The 15,910-nt window shown below is 40.7% G+C and overlaps 1 protein-coding gene across 1 annotated transcript in view; it reads left to right on the forward strand.

Annotated features, from left to right (window-relative positions):
• Positions 1-6,124: 6,124 nt before the first annotated feature.
• Positions 6,125-15,910, forward strand: part of LOC139370637 (equilibrative nucleoside transporter 1-like) — a 28,780-nt gene continuing 18,994 nt past the window's right edge. Inside the window, exons 1-4 of the mRNA XM_071110235.1 lie at positions 6,125-6,213; positions 6,653-6,734; positions 7,139-7,317; positions 8,248-8,387. Coding sequence (XP_070966336.1) covers positions 6,188-6,213; positions 6,653-6,734; positions 7,139-7,317; positions 8,248-8,387 — 427 coding nt within the window. The 5' untranslated portion in view covers positions 6,125-6,187. The remainder of the gene's footprint in view (positions 6,214-6,652; positions 6,735-7,138; positions 7,318-8,247; positions 8,388-15,910) is intronic.

Here is a 15,910-nt window from a genome sequence, read left to right on the forward strand (position 1 = left end):
TTGAGCGTTTTTAAATTTGTCAGTTATTCTGTGAATTTACCAGCTACGTCGATCAACAGCCGTTGCAGTGACATCATGAACATTGTATTGAAATGGTAACTTGCATAGTGGAGTCTTTTGTTTAGACATGTAGCTAGATAGCTAAACAATCAACCATAATCCCAACTCATAACGTTACTAACCTGCATGAATCTGCATGTAACTAACAAACCAGGTTCAATGTTTGCTAGCTAACATTAGGCAATAACTAGCAATGCAAATCGCTCTGATATATGAAAAATATTACTACACAGATCATACACGTAATGTTAGCTAGTGAGACAGCCAGCTAAAGTGAGCTAGCTAGCTAAAAGTACGCTTTAAATTGAAATGATAATGATTTTCTGACAAAATTAGAAACATGTAATATCTAAAAATGTAGCTAGCTAGACTATCTTATACTTGGATGGACACTTCTTCCCTGTCACAGATGCCATGGTTGCCCTTAGTTTGAAGATGTAATCTGGAGACGTGTTTTATTCAACAGCCTTCTGTGTTTTCTCGTTTCGACTCCCTCTACATATTTGAAGTCAAATGCAATCATTTTCTCCATCTCCTTAGCTATCATACTCTAATTCCACTGGACATTCCACTGATTTCAAAACTCGGTTCTCCAGAAAGTGGAGAGAAACACGTTTGCAGTTCTACTATTGTGATATCTTTAAAAAAATCTGTGTTAGAAAGGATTACCTACACATACTGACCAGCTAATGTTATAGACAGAAGCGTGCTACGTGGCAGACCAATCCAAACTCATCTCTGGACATGTCCAGCCCACCCATTATCTCAGTCAATCATGGCTAGCGGAAAGGTTCCTGACTTTTTCCATGGCTAAACTAACTAGGCTCGTTACTTAACAATTGTATTCGTATTTATTGATGCCATACAAGTTTGTAATTAAGGCACATGAAAGTTCACATGTTCAGAAGGCATTTCTGCAAAAAACGCATTTTTACATTCAAATGGCTCTCCTGTGAAGTAGTGACGCGCGACATATGCATAGTTTCTTGAAACGAGTCACAAATATACTATGTAGTATTTAAAAAAATAAATCAGTTGTCCACATAAGCTTATGTGTAATGAGTCAATATCCGGCCATACCATGTATGATATCCGGAGGGAATCCACAAATGATTTGTACATGTAAGAAAAATATGGATTTCACATTGTCAAATTATTGAGCATGTGCTGGAAACTCAGAAATGCACCAGAAAATGTGCTTTCAAAATGTGCTTTCAAGATCCGGATATGGACCTCAGCCAAGATAAGTTTCATATCTTGAATGTGGTGAGAGGACTGTGGGTTAGAGGGATATGATTCTGAGAAACCGTTGTCGCCACACAATTGACTGTGACTTCATTGTGCCATTGCTAGATATGTTTATTTATTTACCTAGTTTTAACTGTTAGTTTGTTTTGCCAATATCTCATGTGTTGTCAGGTTAAGGTTTCTGTTATTTTCAAATATCAGTTCTGAGTCCATATCAAGAAATGTCCATGTGTGATATTCTGAGTAATATTGTAAATATCTAAAAGACGCATCTGGATTCAGAATTTGTCATCATATGGTGCATGTCCACAAAACTCAAAATATGCATTGGAAATGGTCTGTATTCTCTAGAACAGTGGTTCCCAAACTGTGGAGCGAGAGTGGTCGGCAGGGGGGCGCAATGGTCCCCCCCCCTAAACTTAGTCCGGCTTAAAAGTTGTAATAGTAGAATGCACAAGGTGCAATTTCGAAATTGGGTAGTGCATCATCAGTTTTCCTCTCGTCATGTCAGTCATTGCATACCTTTAGAGAGCTATTCATGGAAATGTCCAGACCAACTAGCTCATGTCAGCTAACATTCTTTTGCTAGTTTTTTTAGCCCACATATTTTGTAGTAATTTTCGAGTCACTCAAATATAAAATTCAAAAGGCACTCGCACATCTGAGCAATCTCTTTGCAGGTGCATGGCAACAGTTGAACAAGATGAAGGAAAAAGGAAACCGCACACTGCTCTTGGTAGTATCACTAATATTTAATAAGTTTACGTATCGGCCTCACGGCCTTCGTCAGAGCTTTTGTGAATTTTTTACATTTAGCATCCTTATGTAGACCTAGCCCCACCCACATCCGTTCCACGCATGGAAAGGGGTTGGAGGCAAAGGAAAAACAAATAAGTGCTACCAAAAGAAATAAGCTTTTTGCCCTGAATACAAATAATTTTGTTTGGGGAAAATCCAACGATACACATCCCTGAGTACCACTCTTCATATTTTCAATCATGGTGGTAACTGCATAGTGTTATGGGTATGCTTGTCATCAGCAATAATAATTAGCCTAACATGACAGTAGCCTAAATTATTCTTCAAAATAACCCCACCTTCTTCAGCTGGAACTCAGGCTTAGTGGTTCTCATTTGAACCCTCAATCATATTTTGTAAAGAAGAGTGACCGTGTGTTTTTGCACAATATCTTAATTCAATTGGCTCTAAATATTGTATGACATATCTGCTGACATATCTGGTAGCCTAAGTTTAAACTGATACAATTACCTAGATGACAAAGAACAGGACTATACACACAAATATACATTTACATTTTGGTAATTTATTCTGACTTGTTGTTTATTGACTACAGCTCAGCGTTCAACACCATAGTGCTGACCCTGGGACTAAACACCTCCATCTGCAACTGGATCCTGGACTTCCTGACGGGCCGCACCCAGGTGATAAGGGTAGGTAAACAACAAAACTACCACGCCGATACTGAAAACACCTAGGCCCCTCAGGGGTGCATGCTTAGTCCCCTCCTGTACTCCCTGTTTCCACATGACTGCGTAGCCAAGCACGACTCCAACACCATTGTTTAGTTTTCTGACAATACAACAGTGGTAGGCCTGTTCACCGATAACGATGAAACAGTCTATAGCGAGGAGGTCAAAGACCAAAACTGGCCAATGCTAAGAACACAATAACACCTATGTTGTTAAAGATTAGGCTACTTAAATTATGTGAAAAATGAGGCCCTTTATTAAATATTAGGCCTACTTTTATGTATTAGTCTTTGGATAGGCAAGATCAACCACAATTGCTCATCACTTAAGATTCTCTAAGAGTTAGCCTAGCCATGATTAGGCTACTATTCATCTCAGTTTGGATTAAAAAAGATTAGGAGAGCCTCCCTCATGATTTGAGGTTTTCTTTCAAAAAATCTCTACTTACTTTCACAAAAGAGTGTACTGCATGTATTCAATAGGGCAAATGTTATTTTGCTTGGGTGTGGCATTCGTCAATCGTTGAGCTAACACATTTTGATATTTCACAAGGACTGCCACGTCTTTGGAAATAAACCCCTCATACCTATTTATTTCTGAAATCACATGGGATCTTATCCAGAGTTAATGTCACGTTCTGACCTTCGTTATTTTGTTATGTCGTTGTTTTAGTATGGTCAGGGCGTGAGTTAGGTGGGTAGTCTATGTTTTATATGTTGTGGTTTTGTGTTTGGCCTGGTATGGTTCTCAATCAGAGGCAGGTGTCGTTCATTGCCTCTGATTGAGAATCATACTTAGGTTGCCTTTTCCCACCTGTGTTTTGTGGGTGATTGTTTTCTGTTATGTGTCTGTCACCTTACAGAACCGTTTCGTTCTCTTTTGTTATTTTGTTTAGTGTTCTCTGTTTAATAAATATAATGATGAACACTTACCACACTGCGCTTTGGTCCTCACCTCATTCCAACGACGAGCGTTACAGTTAAATTCCTTTATCAAATCAAATGTATAGCCCTTCTTACATCACCTGATATATCAATGTGATGTACAGAAACCCAGCCTAAAACCGCAAAACAGCAAGCAATGCAGGTGTAGAAGCACGGTGGCTCAGAAAAACTCCCTAGAAAGGCCAAAACCTAGGAAGAAATCTAGAGAGGAACCAGGCTATGAGGGGTAGCCAGTCATCTTCTGGCTGTGCCGGGTGGAGATTATAACTGAACATGGCCAAGATGTTCAAATGTTCATGAATGACCAGCATGGTCAAATAATAGTAATCACAGTGGTTTTTGAGGGTACAACAGGTCAGCATCTCAGGAGTAAATGTCAGCAGGCTTTTCATAGCCGATCATTCAGAGTATCTCTACCGCTCCTGCTGTCTCTAGAGAGTTGAAAACAGCAGGTCTGGGACAGGTAGCACGTCCGGTGAACAGGTCAGGGTTCCATAGAACAGAACGGAATAGAATAGAATAGAATAGAATAGGCAGAACAGTTGAAACTGGAGCAGCAGCACGACCAGGTGGTCTGGGGACAGCAAGGAGTCATCAGGCCGGGTAGTCTGGAAGCATGGTCCTAGGGCTCAGGTCCTCAGAGAGAGAGAAGGGAAGAGAGAGCGAATTACAGAGAGCATATTTAAATTCACACAGGACATCGGATAAGACAGGAGAAATAGTCCAGATATAACAGACTGACTCTAGCCCCCGACACATAAATTACTGCAGCATAAATGCTGGAGGCTGAGGCAGGAGGGGTCAGGAGACACTGTAGGCCTGACTCCTAAGTCCTGCTTAACCTCACACAGCTTTCACTCAACTCAATCCTGCCAGCAACATCATTCCATGCTGTTGCGTCAGACATGACTACTCCTACTGACTTGAGATAGTTGTATATGTTTGATTTGGAGCTAAGGTCTGTGTAAATACAACTGCGCCAGGAAAATGTATGTAGAATTATGCAACAATCATGCAAACAAATCATTTGCTTACCGTGTAATGTTTAGAGGCTTGGAGGGTAGGGTTATTGCATTTATACCCCTAAACTATTTGTTTAGATTTTTACATCTGCACCCTGTCTGACTGATCATTATAGCCTAGCCTACTACATGCACAGTACTTTTGCGCAACACATAAGTGTCTTGATACATGTGTAGCGTGGCATATGTGAGTGCTCTACTGCTGATGCTCAAGCCCCTTAAGTGCAGGGAGTAGAGCACTTGCTGAGTTGCATTTGCTAACCAGAGGAACACAAGACCTAGGCTAAATTTGAAAAAAGGAGACGGTTTTTAAAGAAAAAAGGTCTGTGAATGTGCATGCCTGGGTGAGGGATGGACAGAGGGAGGGGGCAGAGAGAGGGAGGGATAGAGAGAGAGTGATAGAGAGAGACAGGGAGGTGTGCATCTCAATGATCTCACCCCAGAGACACGGGGCAATGAAAAAGTAAAGGAAGGAAGTTATTGATAAGGTTGAATTGCACATTGTTAGAATGATCAACCTAATCAGACCATCCATTTTGACCAGTATTGTCCTAAGACTGAACACAGTAGGCTACCTTGTGAGATGTCATAGCCTACAGATCCCAATTGAAAAAAATAAAAATAATGTAGCTTATTCATTTTAAGTTGTTATTCTTTTGATACATCACAGCTCTCTTCCCCGTAGTGTGGGGAATATGCAAAAGCATGTTGGGAGGCTGTGGGGCAGAGTAGACATTAAGATAGCGCCAGTTAGTCACTATAAGCTTCTGAAACGCACACATAGTTGCGCTGGGAGGAGTGAGGGCTTCCCTGATTTTGGGAGGAGTCAACATCTGAGTTCTTAGAATGTCCATTAGCCTACCTCTCAACTTTAAAAAAATAAGAAGATCTTGACAACTGTCTGGAAATGGGTAGTTGATGATACTGAGTCTGTTGCTGTAAGTTTTTGATCTCTCATTATCACATTGCATGATGCTCTCTCTGTCTAATGCCTTGATGTTTGGTAATATTAAGAATATCAATCTTACACTGTACAGGAGCAAAAGAAACTGTAGCCTAGGCTATTAGTCAGTATGCTACTGAATAGCATGCAAAGAGTCAGCAGATCTTCATTTCAGTCATTCAATTGAAGTTTCAGCACAGTGGAAATGTAGTCTAACCCTAGTTTTCAGACCTCATAGCCCCATATTCATTCAAATATGATTTTTTATTCCACTAACCCAGTTTAAGTTCCTAAAACCCTCTTTGCATTTTTTCTCTAATGTTGTTGATAAAATTACATGCAATAATATGAGTTTGTTTTCTTGTATTCCTCGACATGACTAAAGAGAAAAAACATGAAATGTTTTTCAATCCAACCCATTTCTTTCAGGTTTGGTGCTGAAGTGTGGAAAAGGGTGATAGTAATCACTGAAGATAAATAATGACCGTCCACGAGCCAAAAGACAAGTGAGTAGCAGCCTCCTTTATGTGTTCAGTGTGTATGGTGACATCTTCACATTTTGACAATGCGCCCTCAGATACAGTATCAAGTTTCTGTGACACACTTGGTTACTTCTTTGCACCAAATGGTAATGTAACTGCTATGTTAGCCTTTGGATTGGAAGTGTGTTATGAGTTCCCCTAAGGGAGTTAACTCTTCAGGGACTGTGGTTAGCGGGCTCACCTTGAGGTCAGTCAGATGTCCAGGGTTCCCCCAGAGGTTGCACATAGTCCTGCAGAAATGACTAGAATTTGCTTAATTGAATCCCCCACATTTTGTATCATAACAGTCAAGTAATTACCATTCTACATTTATAATTTCTGTGGGCCTACATAATATGGTATTTTTTGTCAAATTACAAATAACGTCTGTAACCCTAGTTTCCTCTACTCTGTCATCCAACAGAAACAATGGCGTGTGGCTGATCTTTTTCATGCTGGGCTTAGGAACGCTCCTGCCATGGAACTTCTTTATGACAGCCACCATGGTAGAGCACACAATATTTTTTTATCATCTACCTTAAGATTGTGAATAATTAAAGAATATATTTCAACGATACAATGCCAGAGCTTTTAGTGAAATGTCTGTATCAATGTCTAAATATGTCTCAAGTCTTACTTTTCAGATCTTCTTGATAGCCAGTTATTATTAACAGAAGTACTGATAACCCCTAATCTACTCATTATAATAATTAATTATGGTTTTAAATTAAATAGCATTTTATAGCATGCTCAATGTGCTTCACATAATTGTATATTTTATATATTATTGTATTTCTTCCACTAAAGATGTATAGCACCCACAAGGGTGCATGGCAGACATGTTGTGCCAGAACTATCACCACACATCAGCAATTAACAAAAATTAAGTGGCTGTCCTCTGTCTGTACAGTATTTTAGCAGCTGTCTCAGAGACCCCTCCCAAATGGGCACCAACCTGTCAGGCAATGGGACCGGGGCAGAAGGGAACAACCGTAGCCTTTTGGAGGCCAAGTTCAATAACGTAATGACACTTTGTGCCATGGTGCCTTTACTGGCCTTCACCTGTCTCAACTCAGTCCTGCATCAAAGGTTTGTCCACCACCCCAACCACATCTTTCCTAATGCATTAAAGCACTACTCCAAAAGTTACATCTTGAAGATGCACTACAGCTATCTTTGAACTTTTCTGTTGAAAAACAATATACCAAGTATAAATGCAGTCATGTACACACACAAGGGCGAGATGGGTCCCGTTATGTCTGGCGAAAACCAAACACTGCATTCCACAGTAAGAACCTCATACCAACAGTCAAGCATGGTGGTGGGAGTGTGATGGTGTGGGTATGCTTTGCTGCCTTAGTACCTGGACGACTTGCCTTAATAGAAGGAACCATGAATTCTGCTCTGTATCAGAGAATTCTTCAGGAGAATGTCAGGCCATCCGTCTGTCAGCTGAAGCTGAAGCGAATTTTCGGTCATGCAGCAAGACAATTATCCAAAACACACAATCAAGTCTACGTGAAAATGAATAAAAAGCAACAAATGTGAGGTTTTGGCACACTCATTGGCTAGAATGATCCCACCTGATCTCTCCTCCTCCCATCTGCCTTCCAGGACATGTATTTCCATTGTTAGAGCAGTCACTAGAAGTATCTTGCAAATATAATAGACAATCTTTGACTGGAGTAGGACTTTAATCTTTTGCTGGACATCTAATATGATAATGTGTGCATGTATTGAGCAGGCATGTTTAGATTTCCTTTGGGGTTCAACTTAGACAATTGTACCCTTTTAACACTATCTTGCCGACCCAAGCTGCACTGTACTAGAGCAGATATATTATTTTCACATTGTCCTTTCTAGGACGGTTCCAGCAACTACAGTGGATGCGTAGCCAGGCCATTGCATTTCAGCTTGGCCCTGCCTAGTAGACTGTGAAAAGTGTACTAGGCAGGAGAAACACTCGTAATAAGCATAAGATTGACCTCAGATATTTCACTTCAACTCTCTAACTCACAGGATTCCTCAGAAGTTTCGGATCATGGGCAGCCTGGCAGTGATTTTGGTGGTGTTTCTTCTGACAGCCATTTTGGTTAAAATAGAGATGGCACCCCTCCCCTTTTTCACGTTGACCATGATCAAGATTGTCATCATAAACTGTGAGTTTTTGCGACCTTTCTACTGTCCCTTTTTTGCCTCCTTCCTCCCTCTTTTAACGTGTCAAATCTTTTCCCCTTCAATCATCTGAATTGTCCTGAAAGTAGAACTAGTCCTCAGCACCCTCAATGCAATATGTCTTTATTTAAGATTTTACATTTTGTTCATTAGCAGATGCTCTTATCAAGGGTGACTTACAGTCAGTGCATTCAACTAAGGTAGATAGAACAATCACATATCACAGTCATTGCAAAGAATAACATTCCTCGCTAAAGCATCTATCAGTAAAATCAGTGCTTGTAAGATAAGACAAGTGTTAGTGCAAGAATGACAAGTAAGGTATTCGTTTTAGGGGGGAATTCACAACGCAGAAGGCTGGTGGCACCTTAATTGGGGAAAATGGGCTCGTGGTAATGGCTGGAGTGGCATAGGTGGGATTTGTCTTGGAATATTCTAATCAAGTGAGAGAGACTTTGTCACTTCTTCAAACAATCATCTTTATTCAATATCGATTAATTATTGCAATAGTGAGCCTGGTCGACCCCACACCCTTGAGTGTTGTACCGAGTAACCTAACCTTTACACAAATGCAGAATACTATTTTTAGCTGACACTAAAAATGCTTAATCATGATTGGATCCACACATCCCATGCAGATTGGGGCATCATAAGCCACTCTGGGTTCATCCTGTCGTTATCTGCACGTGGGTTGTTGTCTTAACCCCACCCTGATTTAGTTTCCCAGATGCAAGGATGATTTTAAGACAATGAGGGATTGTTCTATTCCTTAGCTATCTCTAGTAAAACACAGTATTGTCTATGTAATGCAGTCTTTAACTAATTTGTCAACTCAAGCCATCTCTGGTGACCATACGGCCAGATTAGAGGAGTGATGACCATAAAAACACAGACACTAGTAGAACAGAAAAGTCTTACTATTATAAATCAGGTAAATACATAATTCTTCCCTCACAGATGTCATCAAACACATGTGTTTGATGCCATTCCATTTACTCCGTTCCAGCCATTATTATAAGCCATCCTCCCCTCAGCAGCCTCCACTGATTCACAACTAGTAGGATAACTATAACTGAGTTTAGCTTTATTTCAGTATACAGTATATGGCAGCTAAAACCTGAATTGCGTGTACAGGGAATTCAAGAAAAATAAATCAGGCTAATCATGAAAATAAAGAGGTCTGAAGAGATCATGGACCAGAGAGTTGTTTGGATGTATGAGCGAAGGAAGCATCGATGGTCTGAGTGGAGGGAGCATCTCGATCACAGCTGGTCGAAGTCAGAGACAGACAGGTCAGTAGCTTCAGCTGCGCACCTTGTCATGCTCCTTTGTAGACATTTAGCAGGCTATTTTCTGTCGATTAAAGTTTGGCCATGTCACTTGATTACTACCTTTTGTATCTACCTTTCTAATTACTTTTTGAGTTTGGGATTTACAAATGTGTGCTTTTTATGGCAAATCTGCTCTGTGAGAATATCTAAGGGGCTTTTATACAAGCATAATGCAGGGTTAATAATAATAATAATAATCATTGGATAACAGATCGGCTCTCAGAACTCATTAAGTTCGGCTTCTGTCTTCATTATGCATTTAAATGCTTTATTATCCAAATGTTTAAAGTGCGTGTTGGCGATGGAGAGAAACAAAATGGAACAGTTTGAGGTCATGAGGCGGACAGTCAAAAAATGTTTTATTAAAGACTATCAGAAAGAATGTTGGTACTAATTTATTTTGATCCAAAGCCATGAATGAGTGACTCATCTGTATGTACAGTAGGTGCAGAGGCTATAGTATATGACTGCCCCAATATTTAGCAGACATCACTTGCTGCTTATATTCAGTCAACACATATATCTTAAGAATCTTCTTAGGGATAGGAGTCCCGCTAGCTAGCAATTCAAATAAATAATCATAAATATTATGGATTTTAAAAATTGATGTGTCTTATATCAATTGAAAGCTTAAACTAACTGCACTGTCCGATTTACAGTAGAAATTACAGCGAAAACATGCCATGTGATTGTTTGAGGATGGCGGCCCACATCAAAATATTTTTCCATCGGCACAGGTGTGATACAATCACAAATAACGATTAAATATCGACTTACTATTTGAAAATCTTCCTCTGATTTATCATCCAAAGGGTCCCAGCTATAACATGTAGTGTCGTTTTTGTTAGATAAAATCCTTCTTTATATCCCAAAAAGTCTGTTTAGTTGGCGCCATCGATTTGAGTAATCCACTCGTTCAACTTGCAGAGAAAGGAATCCGAAAATCTACCCCTAATCTTTGTTTCAACAAGTCAAAATATGTTTCTATTCACTCCTCAGATACCTTAAAATGTAATCAAACTATAATATTTATTTTGGAAAGAAGTATGTTCAATAGGAAAACTATTTTAGCAGGTGCGTAATGTCTTCATGGCACGCACAACCTGCGGAAGCCATAGGAATTGCATCCAGGGAGCTAATTTGCAATATGACCTTTCTCTTGCAATTCGAAGAGGATGGTCTCTCTTAAAAAAATAATTTCGGTTGGTTCTCCTTTGGATTTCTCCTACCATACATATCTATTGTGTTATATTCTCCTTCATTATTTTAAAATTTCTACAAACTTCAAAGTGTTTTCGTTCCAATGCTACCACTTATATACATATCCTGGCTTCAGGGCCTGAGCTGCAGTTTACTTTGGGCATGTCATTCAGATAGGAAGTGGAGAAAATATCAAGAATATATTAGGGAATCCAATATGGTGTAGCAGTGGGATGTTTTGATTGTCTTGTCCCATCCCTTGTATATATTGTTTCTTTCTTCGTATATATTTTTTATCTAATTTTTCCATCTACGGACTGAACATACTCTCCTGCAAACCCCCTCGCCCAATGCGGTATGAATCTGCTATTTTTTATACTTTAGAACCGTAACCCCCTTCAAGTTAGCCAGCTACTAGCTAGTTGTCAGTTAGCCAACATCGTTAACTGAGACATCTGCCAGCTTCCGCCCGGTCAACTCCCAGCCTGCACAGCCAGCCTGCACAGCGCAATATCAACCCAGAGCATATCGGACTGCATTTCTCGACCATATCTCCGGATTCCTACCACAAGCTCTGAACCTTTACTCCGGATCGTCACAGTTAGCTAGCTGCTAACCGAGTGGCTACTCCTGGCTAATGTCTCTGTCTCGAATCTAGGCCCATCTCCCGGCTAGCCGAATAGATCTATCAAGCAATTCCTGGGCTTCAATTGCTTTGCCCATCCATCACGACTGGTCTGCCGACGTAACCGTTTGAGGTGGTTTCAACAGGCTCCCCCGTTGCGACGTCCCCCTGAGGCCCATCTGCTAGCCTGCTGCTAACCCTGGCCTGCTAGCTGTCTGAATCTCCGTGCCTCCAGCTTCCCTAGCTACTCACTGGACCCTATGATTACTCGGTTACACATGCCTCTCCCTAATGTAAATATGGCTTGTCTATTGCTGTTTTGGTTAGTAATTTTGTCTTATTTCACTGTAGAGCCTCCAGCCCTGATCAGTATGCCTTAGCTAGCCATGTACTTCCACCCCCCACACATGCAGTGATCGCACCTGGCTTAAATGGTTCTTCTAGAGACAAAACCTCTCTCATCGTCACTCAATGCCTAGGCTTACCTCCACTGTACTCACATCTTACCATACACTTGCCTGTACTTTATGCCTTGAATCTATCTATCCTTCCGTGCCCAGAAACCTGCCCCCTTTACTCTCTGTTCCGAACGCATTAGAAGACCAGTTCTTTTAGCCTTTAGCCGTACTCTTAATCTACTCCTCCTCTGTTCCTCTGGTGATGTAGAGGTTAACCCAGGCCCTGCAGCCCCCAGCATCAGACCTATTCCCCAAGCACTCTCATTTGTTGACTTCTGTAACAGTAAAAGCATTGGTTTCATGCATGTTAACATCAGAAGCCTCCTACCTAAGATTGTTTTATTCACTGCTTAAGCACACTCCACCAATCCAGATGTCCTAGCCATGTCTGAATCCTGGCTTAGAAAGGCCACCAAAAATCCTAACATTAACATTTTCCAACAAGATTGAACTGCCAAAGGGGGCAGAGTTGCAATCTACTGCAGAGATAGCCTGCAGAGCTCTGTTTTACTATCCAGGTCTGTGCCCAAACAATTTGAGCTTCTTCTGTTAAAAATCCACCTTTCCAGAAACAAGTCTCTCACCGTTGCCGCTTGTTATAGACCCCATTCAGCCCCCAGCTGTGCCCTGGACACCGTATGTGAATTGATTGCCTCCCATATATCTTCAGAGTTCGTACTGTTAGGTGACCTAAACTGGGATATGCTTAACACCCCAGCCATTTTACAATCTAAGCTAGAATCCCTCAATCTCACACAAATTATCATGGAACCTACCAGGTAAAACCCAGAATCCGTAACCATGGGCACCCTCTTAGATACACTTGAATTCAGAAGTTTACATACACTAGGTTGAAGTCATTAAAACAAATTTTTCAACCACTCCACAAATGTCTTTTTAACAAACTATACTTTTGGCAAGTCAGTTAGGACATCTACTTTGTACATGACACAAGTAATATTTCCAACAATTGTTTACATACAGATTATTTCACTTATACAGTGCCTTGCGAAAGTATTCGGCCCCCTTGAACTTTGCGACCTTTTGCCACATTTCAGGCTTCAAACATAAAGATATAAAACTGTATTTTTTTGTGAAGAATCAACAACAAGTGGGACACAATCATGAAGTGGAACGACATTTATTGGATATTTCAAACTTGTTTAACAAATCAAAAACTGAAAAATTGGGCGTGCAAAATTATTCAGCCCCTTTACTTTCAGTGCAGCAAACTCTCTCCAGAAGTTCAGTGAGGATCTCTGAATGATCCAATGTTGACCTAAATGACTAATGATGATAAATACAATCCACCTGTGTGTAATCAAGTCTCCGTATAAATGCACCTGCACTGTGATAGTCTCAGAGGTCCGTCAAAAGCGCAGAGAGCATCATGAAGAACAAGGAACACACCAGGCAGGTCCGAGATACTGTTGTGAAGAAGTTTAAAGCCGGATTTGGATACAAAAAGATTTCCCAAGCTTTAAACATCCCAAGGAGCACTGTGCAAGCGATAATATTGAAATGGAAGGAGTATCAGACCACTGCAAATCTACCAAGACCTGGCCGTCCCTCTAAACTTTCAGCTCATACAAGGAGAAGACTGATCAGAGATGCAGCGAGGCCCATGATCACTCTGGATGAACTGCAGAGATCTACAGCTGAGGTGGGAGACTCTGTCCATAGGACAACAATCAGTCGTATATTGCACAAATCTGGCCTTTATGGAAGAGTGGCAAGAAGAAAGCCATTTCTTAAAGATATCCATAAAAAGTGTTGTTTAAAGTTTGCCACAAGCCACTTGGGAGACACACCAAACATGTGGAAGAAGGTGCTCTGGTCAGATGAAACCAAAATTGAACTTTTTGGCAACAATGCAAAACGTTATGTTTGGCGTAAAAGCAACACAGCTGAACACACCATCCCCACTGTCAAACATGGTGGTGGCAGCATCATGGTTTGGGCCTGCTTTTCTTCAGCAGGGACAGGGAAGATGGTTAAAATTGATGGGAAGATGGATGGAGCCAAATACAGGACCATTCTGGAAGAAAACCTGATTGAGTCTGCAAAAGACCTGAGACTGGGACGGAGATTTGTCTTCCAACAAGACAATGATCCAAAACATAAAGCAAAATCTACAATGGAATGGTTCAAAAATAAACATATCCAGGTGTTAGAATGGCCAAGTCAAAGTCCAGACCTGAATCCAATCGAGAATCTGTGGAAAGAACTGAAAACTGCTGTTCACAAATGCTCTCCATCCAACCTCACTGAGCTCGAGCTGTTTTGCAAGGAGGAATGGGAAAAAATTTCAGTCTCTCGATGTGCAAAATTGATAGAGACATACCCCAAGCGACTTACAGCTGTAATCGCAGCAAAAGGTGGCGCTACAAAATATTAACTTAAGGGGGCTGAATAATTTTACACGCCCAATTTTTCAGTTTTTGATTTGTTAAAAAAGTTTGAAATATCCAATAAATGTCGTTCCACTTCATGATTGTGTCCCACTTGTTGTTGATTCTTCACAAAAAAATACAGTTTTATATCTTTATGTTTGAAGCCTGAAATGTGGCAAAAGGTCGCAAAGTTCAAGGGGGGCGAATACTTTCGCAAGGCACTGTAGTTCACTGTATCACAATTCCAGTGGTTCAGAAGATTACATACACTAACTTGACTGTGCATTTAAACAGCTTGGAAAATTCCAGAAAATGATGTCATGGCTTTATAAGCTTTTAATTGACATAATGTGAGTCAATTGGAGGTGTAGCTGTGGATGTATTCCGAGACCTACCTGCAAACTCAGTGCCTCTTTGCTTGATATCATTGGAATATCAAAAGAAATCTGCCAAGACCTCAGAAAAAAAAAAAAATTGTAGACCTCCACAATTCTGGTTCATCCTTGGGAGCAATTTCCAAATGCCTGAAGGTACCACGTTTATCTGAACAAACAGTAGTACGCAAGTATAAACACCATGGGACCACGCAGACGTCATACCGCTCAGAAAGGAGACACGTTCTGTCTCCTAGAGATGACTTTGGTGTGAAAAGTGCAAATCAATCCCAGAACAACAGCAAAGGACCTTGTGAAGATGCTGGAGGAAACAGGTACAAAAGTAGCTATATCCACAGTAAAATGAGTCCTATATCGACATAACCGGAAAGGGCGGTCAGCAAGGAAGAAGCCACTGCTCCAAAACCACCATAAAAAAGCCTGTCTAAAAAAAAAAAAAGCAACTGCACATGGGGACAAAGATCATACTTTTTGAAGAAATGTCCTGTGGTCTGATGAAACAAAAGCAGAACTGTTTGGCCATAAAGACCATCATTATGTATGGAGGAAAAAAGGGGAGACTTGCAAGCTGAAGAATACCATCCCAACCGTGAAGCACGGGGGTGGCAGCATCATGTTGTGGGGGTGCTTTGCTGCAGGAGGACTGGTGGACAAATAGATAGCATCACGAGAGAGGAAAAGTGTGTGGATATATTGAAGCAACATCTCAAGACATCAGTTATACCAAGTTATAGCTTGGTCGCAAATGGGTCTGCCAAATGGACAATGACCCCAAACATACTTCCAAAGTTGTGGCAAAATGGCTAAAGGACAACAAAGGCAAGGTATTGGAGTGGCCATCACAAAGCCTTGACCTCAATCCCATAGAAAATTTGTGGGCAGAACTGAAAAAGCGTGTGAGAGCAAGGAGGCCTACAAACCTGACTCAGTTACACCAGCTCTGTTAGGAGGAATGGGCCAAAATTCACCCAATTTATTCTGGGAAGCTTGTGGAAGGCTACTAGAAACACTTGACCCACGTTAAACAATTTAAAAGTAATGCTACCAAATAGTAATTGAGTGTATGTAAACTTCTGACCCACTGAGAATGTGATGAGAGAAATTA

Source organism: Oncorhynchus clarkii, chromosome 17 (genome assembly GCF_045791955.1).
Source record: "Oncorhynchus clarkii lewisi isolate Uvic-CL-2024 chromosome 17, UVic_Ocla_1.0, whole genome shotgun sequence".
NCBI lineage: Eukaryota > Metazoa > Chordata > Actinopteri > Salmoniformes > Salmonidae > Oncorhynchus > Oncorhynchus clarkii.